This window comes from Melanotaenia boesemani, chromosome 14, assembly GCF_017639745.1.
Source record: "Melanotaenia boesemani isolate fMelBoe1 chromosome 14, fMelBoe1.pri, whole genome shotgun sequence".
Taxonomy (NCBI): domain Eukaryota; kingdom Metazoa; phylum Chordata; class Actinopteri; order Atheriniformes; family Melanotaeniidae; genus Melanotaenia; species Melanotaenia boesemani.
Genome location: NC_055695.1, coordinates 2,545,601 through 2,570,088, shown reverse-complemented (window position 1 = coordinate 2,570,088; position 24,488 = coordinate 2,545,601). Strand labels below are relative to the sequence as shown.

Below are 24,488 nucleotides of genomic sequence, written 5' to 3'. Positions count from 1 at the left end.
GCAGCTTTTAATCCCAGTATAAACCAGTCTGTAGCAGCTTTTAATCCCAGTATAAACCAGTCTGTAACAGCTTTTAATCCTAGTATAAACCAGTCTGTAACAGCTTTTAATCCCAGTATAAACCAGTCTGTAGCAGCTTTTAATCCCAGTATAAACCAGTCTGTAACAGCTTTTAATCCCAGTATAAACCAGTCTGTAACAGCTTTTAATCCCAGTATAAACCAGTCTGTAACAGCTTTTAATCCTAGTATAAACCAGTCTGTAACAGCTTTTAATCCCAGTATAAACCAGTCTATAACAGCTTTTAATCCCAGTATAAACCAGTGTGTAGCAGCTTTTAATCCCAGTATAAACCAGTGTGTAGCAGCTTTTAATCCCAGTATAAACCAGTCTGTAGCAGTTTTTAATCCCAGTATAAACCAGTCTGTAGCAGCGTTTAATCCCAGTATAAACCAGTCTGTAGCAGCTTTTAATCCCAGTATAAACCAGTCTGTAGCAGCTTTTAATGCCAGTATAAACCAGTCTGTAACAGCTTTTAATCCCAGTATAAACCAGTGTGTAGCAGCTTTTAATCCCAGTATAAACCAGTCTGTAGCAGCTTTTAATCCCAGTGTAAACCAGTGTGCAGCAGCTTTTAATCCCAGTATAAACCAGTCTGTTGCAGCTTTTAATCCCAGTATAAACCAGTGTGTAACAGCTCTTAATCCCAGTATAAACCAGTCTGTAGCAACTTTTAATCCCAGTATAAACCAGTCTGTAACAGCTTTTAATCCCAGTATAAACCTGTGTGTAGCAGCTTTTAATCCCAGTATAAACCAGTCTGTAGCAGCTTTTAATCCCAGTATAAACCAGTCTGTAACAGCTTTTAATCCCAGTATAAACCAGTCTGTAGCAGCTTTTAATCCCAGTATAAACCAGTGTGTAGCAGCTTTTAATCCCAGTATAAACCAGTTTGTAGCAGCTTTTAATCCCAGTATAAACCAGTCAGCAACAGCTTTTAATCCCAGTATAAGCCAGTGTGTAGCAGCTTTTAATCCCAGTATAAACCAGTGTGTAACAGCTTTTAATCCCAGTATAAACCAGTCTGTAGCAACTTTTAATCCCAGTATAAACCAGTGTGTAGCAGCTTTTAATCCCAGTATAAACCAGTCTGTAGCAGCTTTTAATCCCAGTATAAACCAGTCTGTAACAGCTTTTAATCCCAGTATAAACCAGTCTGTAACAGCTTTTAATCCCAGTATAAACCAGTGTGTAGCAGCTTTTAATCCCAGTATAAACCAGTCTGTAGCAGCTTTTAATCCCAGTATAAACCAGTGTGTAGCAGCTTTTAATCCCAGTATAAACCAGTCTGTAGCAGCTTTTAATCCCATTATAAACCAGTCTGTAGCAGCATTTAATCCCAGTATAAACCAGTCTGTAGCAGCTTTTAATCCCAGTATAAACCAGTCTGTAGCAGCTTTTAATTCCAGTATAAACCAGTCTGTAGCAGCTTTTAATCCCAGTATAAACCAGTGTGTAACAGCTTTTAATCCCAGTATAAACCAGTCTGTAACAGCTTTTAATCCCAGTATAAACCAGTGTGTAGCAGCTTTTAATCCCAGTATAAACCAGTCTGTAGCAGCTTTTAATTCCAGTATAAACCAGTGTGTAGCAGCTTTTAATCCCAGTATAAACCAGTGTGTAACAGCTTTTAATCCCAGTATAAACCAGTCTGTAACAGCTTTTAATCCCAGTATAAACCAGTGTGTAGCAGCTTTTAATCCCAGTATAAACCAGTGTGTAGCAGCTTTTAATCCCAGTATAAACCAGTGTGTAGCAGCTTTTAATCCCAGTATAAACCAGTGTGTAGCAGCTTTTAATCCCAGTATAAACCAGCGTGTAACAGCTTTTAATCCCAGTATAAACCAGTCTGTAGCAACTTTTAATCCCAGTATAAACCAGTCTATAGCAGCTTTTAATCCCAGTGTAAACCAGTCTGTAGCAGCTTTTAATCCCAGTATAAACCAGTCTGTAACAGCTTTTAATCCCAGTATAAACCAGTCTGTAGCAGCTTTTAATCCCAGTATGAACCAGTCTGTAGCAACTTTTAATCCCAGTATAAACCAGTCTGTAACAGCTTTTAATCCCAGTATAAACCAGTCTGTAGCAACTTTTAATCCCAGTATAAACCAGTGTGTAGCAGCTTTTAATCCCAGTATAAACCAGTTTGTAGCAGCTTTTAATCCCAGTATAAACCAGTGTGTAACAGCTTTTAATCCCAGTATAAACCAGTGTGTAGCAGCTTTTAATCCCAGTATAAACCAGTGTGTAACAGCTTTTAATGCCAGTATAAACCAGTGTGTAACAGCTTTTAATCCCAGTATAAACCAGTGTGTAACAGCTTTTAATCCCAGTATAAACCAGTTTGTAGCAGCTTTTAATCCCAGTATAAACCAGTGTGTAACAGCTTTTAATCCCAGTATAAACCAGTTTGTAGCAGCTTTTAATCCCAGTATAAACCAGTCTGTAGCAGCTTTTAATCCCAGTATAAACCAGTCTGTAGCAGCTTTTAATCCCAGTATAAACCAGCCTGTAACAGTTTTTAATCCCAGTATAAACCAGTTTGTAGCAGCTTTTAATCCCAGTATAAACCAGTGTGTAACAGCTTTTAATCCCAGTATAAACCAGTGTGTAGCAGCTTTTAATCCCAGTATAAACCAGTGTGTAACAGCTTTTAATGCCAGTATAAACCAGTGTGTAACAGCTTTTAATCCCAGTATAAACCAGTGTGTAACAGCTTTTAATCCCAGTATAAACCAGTTTGTAGCAGCTTTTAATCCCAGTATAAACCAGTGTGTAACAGCTTTTAATCCCAGTATAAACCAGTTTGTAGCAGCTTTTAATCCCAGTATAAACCAGTCTGTAGCAGCTTTTAATCCCAGTATAAACCAGTCTGTAGCAGCTTTTAATCCCAGTATAAACCAGCCTGTAACAGTTTTTAATCCCAGTATAAACCAGTCTGTAGCAGCTTTTAATCCCAGTATAAACCAGTGTGTAACAGCTTTTAATCCCAGTATAAACCAGTGTGTAGCAGCTTTTAATCCCAGTATAAACCAGTGTGTAACAGCTTTTAATGCCAGTATAAACCAGTGTGTAACAGCTTTTAATCCCAGTATAAACCAGTGTGTAACAGCTTTTAATCCCAGTATAAACCAGTTTGTAGCAGCTTTTAATCCCAGTATAAACCAGTGTGTAACAGCTTTTAATCCCAGTATAAACCAGTTTGTAGCAGCTTTTAATCCCAGTATAAACCAGTCTGTAGCAGCTTTTAATCCCAGTATAAACCAGTCTGTAGCAGCTTTTAATCCCAGTATAAACCAGCCTGTAACAGCTTTTAATCCCAGTATAAACCAGTCTGTAGCAGCTTTTAATCCCAGTATAAACCAGTTTGTAGCAGCTTTTAATCCCAGTATAAACCAGTGTGTAGCAGCTGTCAGATTTAGATTTTAGTCTCTTACCTGTGAGGATCCAAACATTTAAACTGTTGAAGCTGGTCTGCTTTCTCTCAGCCGACGTTAATGCAGAGCTCTAAATGTTATTGTAGTTCATGTACTAGTATTACAGTATCATGTGGAAAAAGACTGAAGCTACACTGATATTAAATCACGAATGTTGGACATTTAAGCAGAATTATGATAAATCCTTCTTTTCAATTTACTGAAACAAAATCTGACAGTATACAAAACATCAATGTCTAATTAACTTCCAGCTTTCTATGTTTATTTTTATATTCTATACTGTTTTATACTGTAAATAGTTTAAACCTTTTAATGGACATACTAGTGTACGTTGGTTTTCTTTCATAGATTCCTAACCTTTTGTAAGAAGTGTATTTTGACATGTTTTTCCAAAAAACTGCTTCTTTGTTCCTCCAGTTTATTTTAGAACTTTAAATCAATAAAGAATAAGTAGAAATTGCATGAAAAGAGCAAACATAAAGACAATCTATGATTTCTTATAAAAGAAAAAAATTATTTTTATTTTTTTCATTTTTTTAAAAGTGGAAAACTGCAGCTTAATGAACAAAAGCGTAAATGTAAAAAGCGTAAACATGCTACAGAGTTAGCCTAGCAGCTAATTTGCATTGATTGTCTCTTGTCAGGTAACATTTGGTCCTCTGAGATTTCACCTTTTAAATGAGGATTTCTGCAGACATCATGTTTACAGGAAAGATAACTCAGTGGATTTTACAGATGAATCTAACCTGCTGGAAGGTTAGATTCAGCAGATAGAGGCCGGAGTTCAAGCTCGGTGAAGAAAATCTTTTATACTCGACTCGGACGATGTTTGGGATGAAATGCTGCTGCTGCCTTCCAGATTTTCAACATGCAACAGATTTAAAGAGTTATATAACACACTGCACGATATTTACATTTTACATTTATTTATAGCAAGTTTTAAGCAAATTAAGCCAAACTGTCTTAAATGTAACATTGAAATTGTGCAGCTCTGTAGCATCCTTCAGGCTTTCTGGACGGCCGTATGTGCAAACACCCGCAGAGCAACAGCAGGTCCGACGATGTTTGCAGGGAAATATTCCGGACACAACACGGAATTCAACGATCTTCAGAGTTTTACCTGAAATAAAGCTGAAGAGCTGATGTTCTGCAGACATGGATGAAAGCGCTGGTGGTCTGGACTGAACTGGGACTTGGACTCGTGGACATTATCATGTGTACGACTGAATAAACGTGTTTCCTGCTGCTGTGCACTGCTTTGTGTTGGACCCGTCTTGTGCTGTTTTTTTATAGTTAAAGTTAATAAAAGCTGGAGAAAATGGCGGGAAAACACTTCTGTCTTGGTTAAAATGCATATTTAACAATATGTTTTGCTTCCTGAGCTTTCCAGCCCCCCTCTGGCTTTGTGAACCTGGAGCCGATGCCGAGGCTTTGATTTGGCCGAACAGGGTCGACCAGGTAACGTCTGAGCTGCAGGTCTGAACAGCAGAAACTCAGCTGCTGTCAGCTCCGATACGTCTCACGATCAAACATGTAAATCAACCTGTCCGCCACGTTTGTAGCGACACGCCGACAAAGTGAGGAGTGTGTTGGCTGGGGGTCATAAAGACAAAGGGGCCCAGTGTTCCCACAGATGCTGGTTCAGCCCCTGAGGATCAGGCGGACTGAGCAGCGGCTACGATCCCGCCGTGAACATTCCTCGGGCCCTTTTCCTCCTTCGGCGTGACCCCCGTCCAGGGCCCCAGCTTTGATCTCTGCCTGCTGTCACTGCTCAGGTTACAGCTAGCCAACACGCAGGGCCCAGTATGGATCCAGGTCTCGGCCCCTCCGGCCCTCCCTCTCAGCGTATCTTCACCTGATTGCAGCCCATTCAGCTTTTCCTTTTCCTGCCTTTGTTTCTGCCTCGCTTCACTCCCGAGTGCCTCATCACATCCTGACAACCTCTCAAAGCCTCATTGATTCCCCCGTTGGCGAGTTCGTGTTCACAGTCCTCCAATCACGTGCCGGTCCTCAGCCATGCTTCTTTCCTTTGGACAACTATTTTCCCAAAACACAGTTAACACAGAGAAATCTGACTCTCCATCTGTCGCCTATATCATCTGCTGCTATAATTAAGTTCATTTCTAATGTAGTTCTATTTTCTCTGGCTAGTATGTGCTTTCTATCTGTAACTGGGGGACCCACTATGGGAAAAATAGCCAGAAAATGTAAAAAATATTTAAAACATTAATAAAACCTTCTTGGCTCTGATTAGGACTGAAGCTGATTAAAACAATTTAAGCTTAAAAAGTAGAAAGAGATATTAATTCATAATATTTCATTAAAACCTTTTCTGCAAGGACCCGTTTCAGTCCCAAGGGTTTAAAGCTTATATATGAATCTATATTTCTTCAAAAAAAATAAAAATATGATAAAATCAGCATTTATTTTTTATTTATATTTACAACACTAGCAGGCGTCCTGAGGAGCGGTGGTGTGTAGCTGTGATGGATAGCTACCCTTTAGATGATCTACGGAAGTTTTCCAGGCATTTCTATCCCGTCCAGGAGGTTTACAATCCAGCCACTAAATGTAGTTTTATTCAGAGACTCTATCTGGTAAATCCACAATGATCCATGATAACAGCATTATTTATCACATTTCACCATAAAAACATCACCATCACTACTATGTTGCTAAGAGACCTCTATTTAGACCTGGACATGATGATGAAGCCACTTCCTGTCAGACTTTCCACCAATCAGAGAGCTTAGATTGACGGTAACGTCCAATCAGGAGCAGCCAAAGATCAACCAGTGAGCAGAAAGTTCTATGTGTGTGTGAAAAGAAGAAAAATAATGCTCCTCTATGGCTGGAATAAAGCCAAGAAGACGTTTCTGATGCACGGTGGCGCCACAAAGCAGCTGAGCTGGAGTTGGTTTAGTGAGGATAGCAGGTAAACAGTAGCAGGAATAACTGGAAATGAGGAAAAAGTGGAAACATGGAAATAGTTTCTGTTGTGTGTTTGTTTCAATAACAATATTTTTTCTCCTGAAAGCCAAAACTTGAGAGAACGATGAGATGAGAAAAGGTTTGGTCACTGTTGATCTGTGTGTTATTTCTACAAAGTTCTGTTAGTAATAAATTCTGTTTTCTTCTTCTGGTCGACCTTTATGCTGCTACATCTATTCATACATTCATTTTACATCATTTTACCTCCTAATCTGACAGCTGAGGCCGGAAACATGTCTGATGCTGACTGGGGTTAAAAAGGTTTAAAGGGTTAATAAAGCAGAATAAGTTCATTTTCAATTTTCAAAGACACCGATCACATCATGTTTCACACGCAGTTTAATATAAGTGGAGGCTAAATTAAACAAGTAGCCTCATAGACCAGCTCTCCCAGTTTGGAGTCTGAAAGCAGTCTGTAATAAACCTGTCAGAGGGAAAGTGACAGAAACACAAAGAGAAAGCTTAAAAAGACGAGCTCTGATCTGAACGTTGTGGATTCAGTCGCAGTCAGCTGTTCAGCAGCAGCCAAACTAAACATTCCTGCTGGAGAAAAAATCCGATGACCAGGACTTGATCGCACGCAAGCAGCGGTTTGATAATAAATAAGACAAATGACTCTGAATCAACTCTCCGTTTCCGGGACTATTCATCATCTCTGCAGCATATCCAGTTAACCGCTTGATTTTGGGGACTACAAACGGACCCAGAGGAAGCTCCGAGTCAGTTTTAGTGATAACAGGACTAATTCTTTAACTCCCAGGCTCCAGTGTTATGTTTCACCCTGGAATGTGGGAGCCGTGTTGGGATGGAGCGGTGGATGCACTGGGCCTGAAGAGGATTGAGGAAAACACGGAGGAGAACGTGGCAGCTCAGACGGCCGGAGCTGGGAGGGTGGGGAGATGCCTTCTGCGACTGGCAGAGGCTTGTTGACTCAAGACCGGCCCAGTTCAATAACACACATCAGCCAGCTGTGGTTCAGAGGGCAGCGCTGGCTGGTGGACGAGGGGAACACTCCCAGTTCAGTGTTTCCAGTCTGACACAGCCAGCACTTCCGGACAAAGACAACCTGCCCTGCTGACAGCCTGCAGCGGTTTGTGTGTTTTATATCAGCTTTTCCTTCATTTACCAGTGAATCAGGGCAGATGGAATCAGCGAGCAGAGCGAAAGGTGTGCATGCATCAGAGCTCCGTCTGACGGGAATCAAACTGGACATTACTGGATGAGATGCTCACCAGAGTTTCAGAAGCTACAGGATTAAGTTTAATGTGCATAAACTAATCGATGTGTACGATTGTTGATCCTCTGAAGTGTCTCCATGCAGACTTTCTGACCACAGAAATCACTTCTGAGACCTCCATCGTCATAAAACAGACCCCATACGAGGACATATTGTTTTTTCAGAAACTACTTCCTGTTTAAAGACAACGCTCAGGTGGAAAAATGATCAGATCCTAATAATCCAACATGACAAATGCAAAGCTTTAAACGGATAAAAATCAACTAGTTATTATGAAAACTAAAGGAAGCATTAGAGAGATAGCTAAAAGCAGGACTGAAAAACTAAACTAAAAACACCCAAAAACGATAAATGAGTAGATCCTGAGGAAGAGAACATGAAGCCACGATGCATCTGCAGGTGTCCCAAGAAACGAATAAAACTGAACCTGCAGTAAGAAAGAACATTCATTTTCCTTCTTTATGTTCACGCAGAAACAACTTCTCTTTTCCTCCCTGGCTCTGGCCCTGATGGAGGTTTTCCTCCCTGGCTCTGGCCCTGATGGAGGTTTTCCTCCCTGGCTCTGGCCCTGATGGAGATTTTCCTCCCTGGCGCTGGTTCTGATGGAGGTTTTCCTCCCTGGTTCTGGCCCTGATTGAGGCTTTCCTCCCTGGTTCTGGTCCTGATGGAGGTTTTCCTCCCTGGCTCTGGCCCTGATGGAGATTTTCCTCCCTGGCGCTGGTTCTGATGGAGGTTTTCCTCTCTGGTTCTGGCCCTGATTGAGGCTTTCCTCCCTGGTTCTGGTCCTGATGGAGGCTTTCCTCCCTGGTTCTGGTCCTGATGGAGGCTTTCCTCCCTGGTTCTGGTCCTGATGGAGGTTTTGGAGGTTTTCCTCCCTGGCTCTGGTCCTGATGGAGGTTTTCCTTCCTGGATCTGGTTCTGATTGAGGTTTTCCTTTCTGGTTCTGGTTCTGATGGAGGTTCTCCCTTCCTGGATCTGGTTCTGATTGAGGTTTTCCTTTCTGGTTCTGGTGCTGGAGGTTTTCCTCCCTGGTTCTAGTCCTGATGGAGGTTTTCCTCCCTGGTTCTGGTTCTGATGGAGGTTTTCCTTCCTGGATCTGGTTCTGATTGAGGTTTTCCTTTCTGGTTCTGGTTCTGATGGAGGTTTTCCTTCCTGGTTCTGGTTCTGAATGAAGTTTTTCTTTCTGGTTCTGGTTCTGATGGAGGTTCTCCTTCCTGGATCTGGTTCTGATGGAGGTTTTCCTTCCTGGTTCTGGTTCTGATGGAGGTTTTGCTCCCTGGCTCTGGTTCTGATGGAGGTTTTCCTCCCTGGATCTGGTTCTGATTGAGGTTTCCTTTCTGGTTCTGATGGAGGTTTTGCTTCCTGGTTCTGGTTCTGATGGAGGTTTTCCTCCCTGGCTCTGGTTCTGATGGAGGTTTTCCTCCCTGGTTCTGGTTCTGATGAAGGTTTTCCTTCCTGGTTCTGGTTCTGATGGAGGTTTTCCTCCCTGGCTCTGGTTCTGATGGAGGTTTTGCTCCCTGGCTCTGGTTCTGATGGAGGTTTTCCTCCCTGGTTCTGGTTCTGATGGAGTTTTTCCTCCCTGGCTCTGGCCCTGATGGAGGTTTTCCTTCCTGGCTCTGGTTCTGATGGAGGTTTTCCTTCCTGGTTCTGGTTCTGATGGAGGTTTTCCTCCCTGGTTCTGGTTCTGATGGAGGTTTTCCTTCCTGGTTCTGGTTCTGATGGAGGTTTTCCTCCCTGGTTCTGGTTCTGATGGAGGTTTTGCTCCTTGGCTCTGGCCCTGATGGAGGTTTTCCTCCCTGGCTCTGGCCCTGATGGAGGTTTAACTTCCTGGGTCTGGTTCTGATGGAGGTTTTCCTTCCTGGTTCTGGTTCTGATGGAGGTTTTCCTCCCTGGTTCTGGTTCTGATGGAGGTTTTCCTCCCTGGATCTGGTTCTGATGGAGGTTTTCCTTCCTGGTTCTGGTTCTGATGGAGGTTTTCCTCCCTGGCTCTGACCCTGATGGAGGTTTTCCTCCCTGGTTCTGGTTCTGATGGAGTTTTTCCTCCCTGGCTCTGGCCGTGATGGAGGTTTTCCTTCCTGGCTCTGGTTCTGATGGAGGTTTTCCTTCCTGGTTCTGGTTCTGATGGAGGTTTTCCTCCCTGGTTCTGGTTCTGATGGAGGTTTAACTTCCTGGTTCTGGTTCTGATGGAGGTTTAACTTCCTGGTTCTGGTTCTGATGGAGGTTTTCCTCCCTGGTTCTGGTTCTGATGGAGATTTTCCTCCCTGGTTCTGGTCCTGATGGAGGTTTTCCTCCCTGGCTCTGACCCTGATGGAGGTTTTCCTCCCTGGTTCTGGTTCTGATGGAGTTTTTCCTCCCTGGCTCTGGCCCTGATGGAGGTTTTCCTTCCTGGCTCTGGTTCTAATGGAGGTTTTCCTCCCTGGCTCTGGCCCTGATGGAGGTTTAACTTCCTGGTTCTGGTTCTGATGGAGGTTTTCCTCCCTGGTTCTGGTTCTGATGGAGGTTTTGCTCCTTGGCTCTGGCCCTGATGGAGGTTTTCCTCCCTGGCTCTGGCCCTGATGGAGGTTTAACTTCCTGGTTCTGGTTCTGATGGAGGTTTTCCTTCCTGGTTCTGGTTCTGATGGAGGTTTTCCTCCCTGGTTCTGGTTCTGATGGAGGTTTTCCTCCCTGGCTCTGGTTCTGATGGAGGTTTTGCTTCCTGGTTCTGGTTCTGATGGAGGTTTTCCTCCCTGGTTCTGGTTCTGATGGAGATTTTCCTCCCTGGTTCCGGTCCTGTTGGAGGTTTTCCTCCCTGGTTCTGGTCCTGATGGAGGTTTTGCTCCCTGGCTCTGGCCCTGATGGAGGCTTTCCTCCCTGGCTCTGACCCTGATGGAGGTTTTCCTCCCTGGTTCTGGTTCTGATGGAGGTTTTCCTCCCTGGCTCTGGTTCTGATGGAGGTTTAACCTCCTGGATCTGGTTTTCCTGTCCACTGTGTCCTCGTGCGGCTCAGGACGGAGGATCTGATCCAGTCCGCTGGTTTCTCAGATGATTATCATGATGAAGGGGTTTTTATGTTAAACTGGACTGATGTGGATCATGTAGAGGACTGAATTTATACGGCTGCATCCTCATTCTGGCTTTAAAAACTTTTAAAGGTACATTTCTGGCCTGTTTTTGTGCTTATTTGTATTATTGATTTATTTTGGAAACGGATGTTTTGTAATGGTTCCAGGTAGAAACCAAACTAAAGACCTTTTTTTGTTTTGTGCAGGAGGCAGAAGAGGCTTTTTCATGCTGAAGAAAGACCCGCGCCGTCAGATTTTCTTTCCCTCCTGGTTATGTGCAGCCAGCGCGGTAAGTTTACTTAGATCTTTAATTGAGTTCATTTATAGAACATATCAGTGTACCGAGTCTTATGTCATTTCCCTTATTTATAGCCTCTAAGTTCTCAGTATTTATTGACGTTATTATATGACAACTAAGCTTATGACTGTATTTTGGTAATAAATATTAATATTACTGTTACTATTCTTATTTTTTTATTCTGTCTTGCATTTCATACAGAAATATTTGCACCTGGAATCTGAGAAGGGTGACATTCACCTTGCAGCATACACACATCACACACCACTCTTATTTATATTCATCTTGCTTATCCGTGCACTTTCTCTCTTCTTTTCTCACTTTTCTGTACAGTGTGTTTGCATGAAAAACAAAAAACTGAAACACAAATAAAAACAAGAAGTATAAAAAAATCTGTTAAATGTTCCTGGGGTGAACTCCAGGCTGGACAAGGCTTCTGCTAAGCTCCCCTCCCTACAGGCTTTTAAAAAGTCTTTAAGAACTGCGCTGAGGGAAAACTGATGTCTAGTACAACTTTAATTTACATTTTAATTCCAAAGATTTGAGATTGTTTTGAATTAGCATTCAAAATGATCTTTTTTGTTCTGACTTCTATATTAAACTCTATGATCCTTGCTGACTAGGATTTAGAAGGAAGTAGATATGAATTGGCCCATTTTTACAACCTCATCCAGAGCGCAAGATCATCATCAACAGGAGTTCATGAACAGCTCATCAGGCGACTGCACCATCCATCAGCACAGCCGCCGGCTATGTGCTGATATCTGAGGAGTTTCTGTAGGAGTTACTGGACCACATCTGTACCGACAGACACTTGTTCATGTGCATGTAGTCATAGTTACATCCTGTGGAATGATTTTTAGCAGACCGATGGAGAGCTGGAGACCACCAACACCTGCCTCTGCAGTGACCCCTGCTGGACTGAACAGGTTCCACTGGAGACAGCCAGGACTAACTGGGATAACTGGGATAACTGGGACATTTAGGTTCATATCATGTGTTTTCATCTCCTCGCCCATTAAAAGGATTACTGATGCTTGATCAAACCCTGTCTGTGTTGCAGCAGTAGGTGGAGCTCAGTACCTGCTTATGTATCCAGTCTGTCCCAGATCTCCACCCTGGCAGTCGGCGTAGAAGTCCGGACTGATGGAGCCATCTGCTGAGATGATCCCATCTGGAGCAAACAAGCCAAGTTTAGGCCCACAGGTCAGCAGCTGAGAAGTGATGCAGACACATGTCTGGAACGCTTTCAGTACCTGCGGTGTAGAACAGGTCGGGTCTCTCCAGGATGTCCTCGCTCCCCATGAAGGACTCGCCATCCTCGCCGTACAGGAGTGGTTCTGCTTCATCCAGCTGACGGTTCTCCACCATCTCCAGCCACTGACTGTTGTACCAGCGGAACTTTTCCTTCTGGATCTTCTTCCCCCATTCCTCGTCATACTCCTGAGTACAGGTGAAGGAAAGGAGGGATTATTTGAGTTCAATCACTGGAGGAGACTAGATCAACCATCTCCATCAACTCTACATTTAGCTCCTGAACATTACCGGGAATTCAATAGTAGGTATGAAATTTGCCATCCTCTGTGTCTGAGCAAATACGCGTAACGCCTGGACTCAATGTGCCGACTAGGAATGCTTCTGTATTAGTCTCCATTCAGGAAAACAGCATACCAGACTAAGGAGACGAGGAGCAGAGCAACAACATAGACCGTTGGCAGGAGAAGCACTGCTGTCCACGTTTCTACAGAGCTGCACATGGAAACCACTGAACTGGCCCCACAAACAGACCAGAGCTGCACCAGTCCGGACCCAGTCAGTCTGGATGAAGAGGTTTCATACCAGACACATTTCCGAACTCACAAAGCAGAAAAAAATGATACCGGAGGTTATTTCTACAGTCAGATTTTTCTCAGCCAGCTGAATGTGGAGGAGAAAATGATCTGGTGCACCCGCATGCCGAGGACTTCCACAGCCAACTGATATTCTCCTGCTGATTTGACAAACTATAATTATTAAATTATTAATAAACAAGGAAATTATATCAGCAATATGCAACCACAATTCCAAAAAAGTTGGGATGTAGAATGTAAATAAGAACTGAATGCAACAGCTTATAAAAACTCATCAAGACATCTCATTCCCAGTAATACATAAAAAGTTGGAACAGGAGCATCAAAAGGCTGGAAGGGTAACTGGTACAAACCAGAAACAATTGTAGGAGCATTTGACAACTAATCAGGTTACCTGGCAACAGGTCAGTAACATGACTGGGTATAAAAGGAGCATTTCAGAGAGGCAGAGTCTCTCAGGTGGAAAGATGGACAGAGCTTCACCAATCTGAGACAAACTGGCTTTAAAACTGTGGAACAATTTCAGAAAAATGTTCCTCAGACTTTGAAGATCCACCATCTACAGTGTAGAATATCATCAGAATATTCAGAAAATCAGGAGGAATCTCTGTGTGCTGGGGATAATCCTGGATGCTGGTGATCTTCTGGATTAAAAGCAGACATGATTCTCTACTGGAAACCACTGCATGGACTCATGAAGACTTCCAGTAACCACTGTCTGTGGACACAGTTCACCCTGAAACCCACAAATGCAGGTTAAAGCTCCATCATGCAGAGAAGAGGCCAGATGTGAACAGGATCCAGAAACAGCTTCTTCCATCTTCTCTGGACCAAAGCTCTTAGAAAGGGAAGGCCACATCCTGCATCCATCACAGCAGCATGGCTTCACAGAAGAAGAGTCCGGCTGCTGAACTGGCCTGCCTGCAGTCCAGACGTTTCACCAACACACAACATCTGGAGCATCATGGAAGCAGACCAAGCAACCAAGGTCCAGGACTGTAGAGCAGCTAGAATCCTGCATCAGACCAGAATGGGACAACATTCCTCTCCGAAAACTCCAGCAACTGGTCTCCTCACTTCCCAGACGTTTCCAGACATGTTAGAAGAAAAGATGCTACACCATGCCGAACACCACCCTGGAACTACTTTTTACACCATGCCGAACACCACCCTGGAACTACTTTTTACACCATGCTGAACATCACCCTGGAACTACTTTTTACACCGTGCCGAACATCACCCTGGAACTACTTTTTACACCGTGCTGAACACCACCCTGGAACTACTTTTTACACCGTGCTGAACATCACCCTGGAACTACTTTTTACACCATGCTGAACACCACCCTGGAACTACTTTTTACACCATGCTGAACACCACCCTGGAACTACTTTTTACACCATGATGAACACCACCCTGGAACTACTTTTTACACCGTGCTGAACATCACCCTGGAACTACTTTTTACACCATGCTGAACACCACCCTGGAACTACTTTTTACACCGTGCTGAACATCACCCTGGAACTACTTTTTACACCATGCTGAACATCACCCTGGAACTACTTTTTACACCATGCTGAACATCCCCCTGGAACTACTTTTTACACCGTGCTGAACATCACCCTGGAACTACTTTTTACACCGTGCTGAACATCACCCTGGAACTACTTTTTACACCGTGCTGAACATCACCCTGGAACTACTTTTTACACCATGCTGAACACCACCCTGGAACTACTTTTTACACCATGCTGAACACCACCCTGGAACTACTTTTTACACCGTGCCGAACACCACCCTGGAACTACTTTTTACACCGTGCCGAACATCACCCTGGAACTACTTTTTACACTGTGCTGAACATCACCCTGGAACTACTTTTTACACCATGCTGAACATCACCCTGGAACTACTTTTTACACCGTGCTGAACATCACCCTGGAACTACTTTTTACAGACATGTTGCTGCCATCAGATTAAATGTAAAGTTTCCAGCATCTGATATGTTTATCTTCTACGGGGAAATAAAATATGGCTTGATGAGATCTGGAAGTCATTGCATTCTGTTATTTACATTTCCATAGAGCCCTTATGTTTGTAGAACAAGATTTTAGTTGAATCCATATGTTTTCAGTCAACGAGCTGCTGCATCTCTGTGTTAACACTGATCCAGCAGAGGAGGAGGAGGAGGAGGAGGAGGAGGAGAGAGTGACAGACTTTTGATTGTTGTCTTCGTCCTCTGCAGCTAATAAAAACCTCTGCGAGGCCGGCTTGGCTGCTGGAGAGCACGGTGTTTTCTTTTCTCTGCAGGGGCTGCAGGGGGAGCGATAAAGGCAGCCTTTGAGATGGTGACGTTCCGGCCCACAAGATTAATCATTCAGACACGAACCAGAGCCGGGCGGGTACTGACAGCTCTGGGTGTCTGTCAGTACCCGCCCGGCGGATTCATCAGGATGAAACAGCGTTACGACTTGGCTTTTCGCAGAGTTGAACATGAATAATCAGTTATTTATTAGCGGCGATGCTCGTGACAGAATGAGCTCATCACAGCGGGGGTAAGGAAGCGCGTAACGAGCGCTGGGAGCTTTAAACATTTTCCTATGGAAACAAGTCCAGTCTAAGAATATCACCATGAATCAGGCCTCCGTCCCACTTGGAGCATCTACAAAGTTTCTCCTGAAGCCACGGCTGTGTTTGTACGCGAGCAGAGGCCAGCATGATCAAAGGCCCGCCGTTCAGGACGGCGTGCGTCGTTGAGGAGTAATGATTGTGTGAGTCCACGGCTCTGCTTTCCGTCTCACCTCGGCTGTCCACCATCTGAAACTCTCCAGAGCCTGCCGGCTGCCTTTCATGTGGCTCCCAGCTTAATAGGTCTCACTGATAATTTCAATGAAACACTTCCTCTGCCCCACAACGCTGCCTGGCTAAAATCTCCAGCTAATTACGATAATCTGAGGCCTGGCAGCGATCACACGCTGACCAGCGGCTGACCACAGCTGTCAGTCAGCCAGTCAGGAGGCTCAGGAGTCCATCGGCTGGTTAATCGCTGATGTCAAATCTGACAACGCAGAAACTTTCAGCTGTGAGGGCTCGACTTGAGGCTGAAAGACAAGCTGCTGACAGATTAGTCACTTTTTTTTTTAACCTCTTATTTTTCTATTTTATCTGAACAACTACAAGGGCTGTATGTACAGCTGAGACGTGAAATTACTACAGAAATGTCAGAACCAGGATGTTTTACTGTGTCAGAGGAAACTCATCTGGAACACAGTAGAAAATTTAAATGGTGTTGATGAGGATAGCAGCCCAATTCATCTAGGAATGAGCAACATGGTCATAGGAAGTAGTAAAGTAGGCCTAAGAGGCTTTTGAGCTGAGTTTCTGCCCGTCATGGTGCTATGCTGCAGCATTACTGCTTCCTGCTGTCTGCAAACATCTTCTAGACTGCAGGTCTCATGCTGCACCCTGTAGGAGGATCTCAAAGAGAGAATGCAGACAAAACCATGCCGGCTTCTGCATCTCCTTTCATATTAAACCATCATGATAGCACATATTTTAACTAGATGATTATTGGATGTACATTTATCCCGTTTCCCTTGGTTTTCTAGATTCACACACCTTACTGATGTCAGTTTATTTATGGGTTCATTTTTTTAGACTACATATATCCTTATTGCTCTATGAAAAAAATGATTGTTTTCATTATTTGTGACTGAGCAGCCTTTCCAGTCTCTTTTTCTTTCTGATACCTCCTCCGTACGAATCCGAGATGACAATGGAAAGTCAGATCATGTGACTGTAAGTAGTGAAAGCAGAGGATGCTGCAGATTGTACGGATGTTGGAAACCACAGCTCTACTGGGATAAATGGATCAGATGAGAGGTACAGAACAGAGAAAAAGCCAGAATCCAGCTGCTGTCACGGAGCCGTTTTATAGGAATAAGTTGAGTCTGACACTAAAAAGCTGCCAATAAAAAACTCTGGAAACAAAAAGATTTCCAGAGTTTCTGTGCATGTATTTGCTAAATTTCACCTTTTTAATTGAAGTCTGCTGACTTAGTTAATACAGGAAATTATTATCTTATAATCTGAATCAGTGAGCATGGTGCCGATTGAAAACGTTAACTCTTTCTAATCTTAGTTTATTGGTTCATTTTCTTTTTGCAAACCGTTTTCCCACCACCATCCGTGGTGTTTGCCCGCAGCATTGTCCCAGTACAGCACCTGAAGGCCAGATCTCAGCACATACTCACAGCGATGATGTCCAGCGTGTTGCCGCACACTTTACGGATGGCTGTGTTGTTGTCGTGCATCAGGTCGATGAGGTAAGCCGGCGCTTCTGCTCAGGACTTCAGGAAAGACAACATTTTATTCTTGTGCAGCTTTTTACTCTGACTTTAAGTCATTTGTCAGTTTTTATGATGACATGCTGCAGGTATTCAGTTACATAGCAGAAGCTTCCAGAAGTATTCATCTCCCAAAACCCAGAGTTCAATCCAACTGAGATTCTGAGGCCACGTATGCTGCCAGATGCTCTACAGCTGGAGAAACATTGTTCTGGTGTGAAGTGAGAAGCTTCTCATCAGAAACGCCTTTCTTCATGCAGAAAGAACCAAATTAAACTGACATGGATCATATTTGTTATTTGTCACCGACCACATGTGTGCACAAATACAGGGAGGTGGAATTTCCTGAAAATCCAAACTAAGAGGTTGCTATGGAAACGCAGAGAGAAGGATGCAGAGAAGGAAAGGATACGGGTGTCTTTGATGATGACGTCTCTTGTAGCTTTGTTGAAAACCATCTGGTAGAAGACGTAAACAATCTGGCACACAAACTCATCGTCCTCCTGTTGGGCTAAGATGAAAACAACAAGTCAGCTGCTGCACAAACCGCTTCCTCCTCATTTCAGTCATGAAGGAAACCTTCAAATGATTGAGAATCAGTTCTCTTTGTTCACCATCCTTTCTAAATAACTAAACCTGTTCTCACCTCCACGAAGAACTGCAGCTTTAGTATTAAACACCTAAAAATGAGACTAGAAACTTCTTACTTCTACAAATACACCGACTCGTCTGCACCTACCAGAGTTCTGTCCGCAGTAAACAGGTTCACTCATGTTCATCTACAGTCAATTTACCTTTTAAACATCCACCCATCGTCTATACCAGTTCATTCAACTGCAGGGTCATGGGGGCTGAAGTCGATCCAGCTGCTAGTAGGTGACCTCATTTCTATCTTCTACTTCTTTTATTAGTATGCAGAGTCTCAGTGGGGCAGTTCTGCAGGGCATGCTGATCATTTAGGGCTAAACGATGCGATGCAGAGCTTCTTCTTCTGCTTCGTGGATCAACAGATTTTCCTGCACTGATCTGTTTCTGTGATTACTAAACTCATATTGTCTTCCTGGTTTTTAAGCGAAGCTGTCATGGTAACAGTGATCCATGTGCTTGTATGTTCATGTGACACTGAGAAAAGTTACAGTGGCCATGTTTACATGTGTACATGTTTACATGTTTACATGTGCCAAATCTCTTCAATCGGGTTACAGTTCGGATCAGACGTAGTTGTTCTGATCATTCCGAACATTTACACTCACAGAGCTGTGCAGATGTCTCAGCGGAAGGAAGAAACGGGGATGTAAACAAACCCAGTCATACCAACTTCAGCCTCCACCCCTTAATAATTTAAATTCTTCAAAGATCAGATGCAGTTTATTTCTATCACTGATTAGTTCGGTCTCACCGTTGAGCAGCTCGATGAGAGCGGGAATGAGCCCAGACTTGGCCAACATGGCTGCACACGCGTCATCCATGGACACGGTTCCCACCATGATCACCACCTCCAGGATGAGGTCGTCCTCAGCAGAACCTGACGGCAGAGCGGGAGAAACCTCACCGATGAGCATCTTACAGGCCCTACAGAGCTGCTGCAGGCTGGGATTTTAACGCCACGTCATTCCCGTTTCCATCTGTATTTATATCCGTACTTACATTTTCTTTCGATATGATGGTTATCTTACCATCAGTGAAGAACATCATGAGAACATGATGAATGAGTTTGTCTTTGTTCAGTCATCAAACTCAGTTTTGTTTTTATTTTCTTCTTTCCTTTATTTAAATAAAAAAAGGGACATCCTGCGATCAAACTGGCATTTAAAGGGTTAAAATAATTAGGATAATTACATATTTGGTATTTCTGATTAGGACTGAAGACGACTCAGTGATGTGAGGAAAGAAAATGGAAAAATAATATGAATCTGTAATGTTTTTAGGCAGTTTTTGGGAGAGGACTTTTCTGTCCTCGTATTACTTGTAAGGGTCGGAAATTTTACGTGATTCCGATTATTATAAAAAAAACATAAAATAATGATGCTTACAGGTTACAATCATTAAAAAAAGGAATATATATATGATTCTAAACATGTCAGTGTCCTCCGTCTTTCTCATGTGAAAATTTGTGTTTGGTTTAATCTTTTCTCCTCTTTATTAAAACCAGTTGGTGTTGTACTGGACATGGGTTAGTGTTAGTGTTAGGAAAGTCTGACTAGTCGCTTTTACAACCAGGTATAACTGGTAAAAATGGAGTTTCTGTGGAATGAACAACACAGCTAAACGTGTGGGTAATTACCCCAAAAAATGTTCCTAAATATCCTGCTGACTCAGCAGTTGCTGTAAACTGCAAACCTCATGTTTTTATTTTGCATTTTTTCTTAAATTACGGCTTAATATCAGGAAATATAAGCAAATTACTTCAAACTACTTAAAATCTGCATCAAGACCAAAGGGAAGAGGCCGGGTCAGGAGGTCAGCGGGCATGAAAGGTAAAGATAAGAGTAAGACCGGGTGGTTTTCTGTCCTCACATCATCCAGCGCCACCTCACTGATAACCAGATTTAGGAGAGTAGGTGAGGTTAAGTCGGGGCATGGGAGAGGTCTGGATTTTAGGGCTAAAAGAGATGGATGAAGAAAATGTGGCAGGGTTATCTGTCACTGCTGTGTGCTTCAAACGTCTCAGTAACTCGGCTGTATTATGAGAAACATGATGGTTATTTAAGAAGATACTCTAAAATAAGTTTAAACATGAAACCCTTCCTGTACGCACACACCTGGTTTGAGTTTGTCTTTAAGGTAGGGCACCAGGTTGTACTCCTTCAGCACCAGCGCCCAGTCCAGGTCGGGGATGGTCAGGTTGGCCAGCGATCCCAGACACTCAATCACGAACTCCTCGGCCTCGTCGTCGGTGATCTGAGCCGCCAGATCTCCAACGTGGTCCTGTTGGCAGAGCCGCTTATTTTTACTGGAGATTCACCAGTCCGGGTGTTTGAAGGATAGTTCGGGTATTTTTACTGACCAAGAACGAGCTCTTTGTGGGTCCGCTGTGTTGAGAAAGATTTCTGATCATCTTCATCAGCAGAACGTCTTTCAGCTTCAGGGCCCTCTTCATCAGCATTTTCAGACCGTTACCTGAGGAAGAGGAGGAGGAGGAGGGGGACAGGAAGTTCAGACGTTGCTGTCAGACAGGCTCGGGTCTGCTTTGCTTCTCTGTTACCTTGACAGATGACCTGGGCGTTATTCTTGTTAGCAGCCAGGTTGATGCAGAGTGAGATGAGCTCAACATCCATCTTCTTCTCCCCACAGTCAAACAGCATCTTCATCAGCTGCCAATCACAGGCTCAGCTCATCATCAAGTTAAACGTAGAAGAAGCTGTGTGTCAGCATCATCTCATCAGCTGCTTCTACAACAAAACTCAGCGAGCAGCCGACTCAGACTCATTGTAACTGATACCAGTCGTCATGGTAACCTCTTCTGAACATCTGGGACCTTTTCAGCTGGAAGTCCAGATTATTTCTGATCATAACAAAAACAAAACACCCTGTGTGTGAAAGAAAAGTGAAAAGCTGTGAACTTCTTTAAAACAAAACAACTTGAAATTTATGGGGAAAATTCGCAGTTTGAACAAAATGTTTAACTCATTCACATTTTAATCATTTACACAGTTTTTATTTATCTTTAATATTTTCAGTATATTTTAAATAGAAAAAATTAATAGAAATCAAAAGTTTGATAAATCTTATGTGTGTATGTGTGTGTGCATGTGCACATTTTCCTGTTGCTTTCTTTTTTAACATGTTCAAAATAAACATTTATTCATTATTTAAAAATAATTAAGAAAATAATTTAAATATTTTGATCAATTTAATCAACTACATATAAATATTAAATATTTTTTTATATACTATATTTCTATCTTATACTTTTATCTATATATTTTTGTTACTATTTTAACTACATATTTTATTTATTTGATATATTTACTCATTTCTATGTGTATTAAAACTTCCACTACAAAACCAGCAAACATGTAATCCCAAGTTTCTGGACATGAAAGATCCAGCATTTCACGTGATGATCAGAGGAACTTTTCCAGACCTAGAACTTATTTTAAATCTACATACATGTACATGTCCACATGTGTGTAGTTGCCTCAGCTCATCATACAAACTGCAGTCACTCCTATTAAGTCAGAAAGATGGAGAAGATGGAACCAGTTCTCCTCTTCTGTGGTCAGAGCTTCTGCATCTCACACTTCATGTGGTTTGAGGTGTGAAAGAGCTGCACAGACGACCTTCAGTCAGTTTCAGCTGCAGTCACACAGAAACATTTTAAATGTTTGTAATCTCCCTCTTCCTCCTCCTCCTCCCTCAGTCTGTCCATCCATCCACTGATTTAACATTAAACAGGAAGGGCTTTGAGCTGAGGGGGAGGGCGGGGGTGGCGGAGGTGCACCGCTTCCCCGCGAGGAGTCGGGAATCAGAGACGGTGAAAGAAACTGTGGGCCGGGCCTGGGTTAGGTATCACATACCAGGGGCCCCGGACCCCAAATCAGTCCCGTCTAGACTCTCTGGCACCTGCCTCTGCTTATTTACCACAGCCAGCCACTGGAGGCCCCGCCACCCTTAGACCTCCTCCCCCCACCTCCATCTCTGCAACCACTCCGCCCTCACTCCTCTGACTGCCCTGTTCAGATCCAGCACCAAACGGTGACCCCATTAAAAACCTGAAGGGGGGGTTGCCACCCTGAGAAAGTGAGAAAAGAAACGGGGTCTTAAAAGAGGATTAAAGGTGGGAACTTTGACGAAGCAGTTTATTAAGGAGGTGTTTTAACCAACAGGTAACAAGAAGGAACAGAGAGGGGTTTCAGCTGCAGGGGAGGGGTGGGGGGATGAAGACGGCATCTGGACTGAATTCATCTTCAGACACCATGTTTGTGTGTTTTAATGCTGACATATCAGGAGCTTAATTGGTGGTTTCTTCCTCCTTTAAGTGAACAAACAAGCAGCAAACATCAGCTGAGGCAGCGTGTGGTCAGCAGCTGACAGAAAAACGCTGCTTCACCAGGAAACCGCAGCACAGGTGAGACGTCAGAGCGGCGTCAAAGCCCAGAATAAACCGCCTCACAATAACCCATAATACCTGCAGAGATTTACCAGGCACACATATGGAATAAAGTCATGCTAATTAGCTGATGAAAATATTCATGTTCCAGCTCTTTTTTTCTCTCTACAATCAGATTTATTTGTCATTGTATATATATTTAGCGGAATTAAAATGTCTGGTGCAGAAAAGAAACAGATTAAAACTAATCAGCATTCAAGTTTAAAAAAAAACAAAACAAACCAAAGTGCAATAACGACATACAGATCGTGTTTAGGACATGTATGTACAGTATAAAACATTAAAAAAAAAGATGTAAAGAGGACCTCCATCACATTAAATACAAGTTTAATATTGATAATGTGATGAAAGGGATGTGTAATCCTGGATCAAAACGATCTTATAGCCCATATTTATTAGTTTTATAGCTATACTGATTTTATATTGGCCTCAGTTACATGCTGTTTTTTTATTCTGAATTAAATAAGTGGAATTAAAGTATTCTCCTTCGCATTTACATGAAAAAAGTAATTCCGGATTGAGATTTACATGGAAAACACATTTAATCGGCTTTTTTCAACTCCGCTTTAGATCTGGAGGCTGGGAAGGGTTCCGATTGGACGGGGGAGAAGAAAACAAACTCCACTTCCTGCTTCTTTTCTTTTCGTCTACAACATGGAAGACACATGATAAGAACCATGTTGGCTCTGATGGTGGTTCAGCAGCTGAGGAGGAGGGAGGTAGAAGACCGTATCGTCATGGCGACAGGACAAGGGAACGAGCATGCTCAGAACGATCAGAGTTAATTTAAAGCTAAATGAACATGATATCCATTCAGATTCAGAATATTTAGAATAAACCAGCCACTTAATTCGGATTTAAGTTTAATTCGGGATGGCCGTTTTCATTCGGTATTATATGTTTATGGGGTCATTTTAATTTTAATTAAAGGGGAATTAAAACCCTCGTGTAAACGTGGCCATTGTCTAAAACAGCATCCCATACTTCTCAAAGACTTCAGAGCAACCTGAAAGCCAAAAGGAAATCTCCAGTAATCCATTCATTTACCAAACATCTGCAAGGACGACCAAGAAACGAAAAGATCTTTTTTCATTCCAGTTTCTTAGCCTGGGTGAGTGGGGCAGAGAGGAGTGGTGAGAGGAGATCCGTGTGGACCTGGAGGCCAGGTCGGAGGCCACATCCTGGTCATGCTGCTGGCCAGCCTCCTCTCTGCCCCGGGAGACCCCGAGGTTCAGATCTGCTGCTGACCCGACCTTCTGAACAAACACCAGACCCTCACAGCCACATCTGGCCGGCATTTACACCCAATCTTAACAAACAAACACAACGCACATTCAGCTAATCACTAGTCATGAGAGGAGCGACTGACCGGGTCAGCTCAATCAGGACGGAGCTCCGAAATTCAACAAACATGTACCTGAACGCCCGAAACTGCAACATGCTGACAAAGAGATTTAAAGCCCCCATTATGAGACTGATTCAAAGTCATTTTGATATTAAAAGTCTCATAATACATATATACATATATATATACATATATATATATATATATATATATATATATATATATATACATATATATATATATATATATATATATATATATATACATATATATATATATATATATATATATATATATACATATATATACATATATATACATATATATACATATATATATATATATACATATATACATATACATACATATATATATATATATATACATATATATACATATACATACATATATATACATATACATACATATATATACATATACATACATATATATACATATACATACATATATATATGTATATGTATATATATATATATATATATATATATATATATATATATATATATATATATATATATATATATATATATATATATATATATATATATATATATATATATATATATATATATATATCTTGTATCAGCAGAACGAGCCGATGCTACAAATATTTAGTATTAACTGAGTTTTCTCTTGGGTGAACGTCAGATGTCCAAGGGTCAGTAAATGCAGCATGTAATGTACTTCTATGTGTTGTTCTGCATCATCTCTACCATGTTCTAGATCATCATGCAGAATTCATCCAG

General features: G+C 42.4%; 1 protein-coding gene across 4 annotated transcripts in view; it reads right to left on the bottom strand.

The window, feature by feature from the left end:
- The window catches only part of kifap3a (kinesin-associated protein 3a), a 57,693-nt gene that overhangs the window by 12,329 nt on the left and 20,876 nt on the right, over nt 1-24,488 (bottom strand). For all 4 annotated transcript variants that reach the window (XM_042005809.1, XM_042005811.1, XM_042005812.1 and 1 more), the window contains exons 12-19: nt 20,469-20,577; nt 20,271-20,383; nt 20,026-20,191; nt 18,663-18,788; nt 17,676-17,774; nt 17,171-17,256; nt 12,321-12,507; nt 12,148-12,238 (exon numbers count right to left, since the gene is read on the bottom strand). In XM_042005809.1, coding sequence (XP_041861743.1) covers nt 12,148-12,238; nt 12,321-12,507; nt 17,171-17,256; nt 17,676-17,774; nt 18,663-18,788; nt 20,026-20,191; nt 20,271-20,383; nt 20,469-20,577 — 977 coding nt within the window. The remainder of the gene's footprint in view (nt 1-12,147; nt 12,239-12,320; nt 12,508-17,170; nt 17,257-17,675; nt 17,775-18,662; nt 18,789-20,025; nt 20,192-20,270; nt 20,384-20,468; nt 20,578-24,488) is intronic.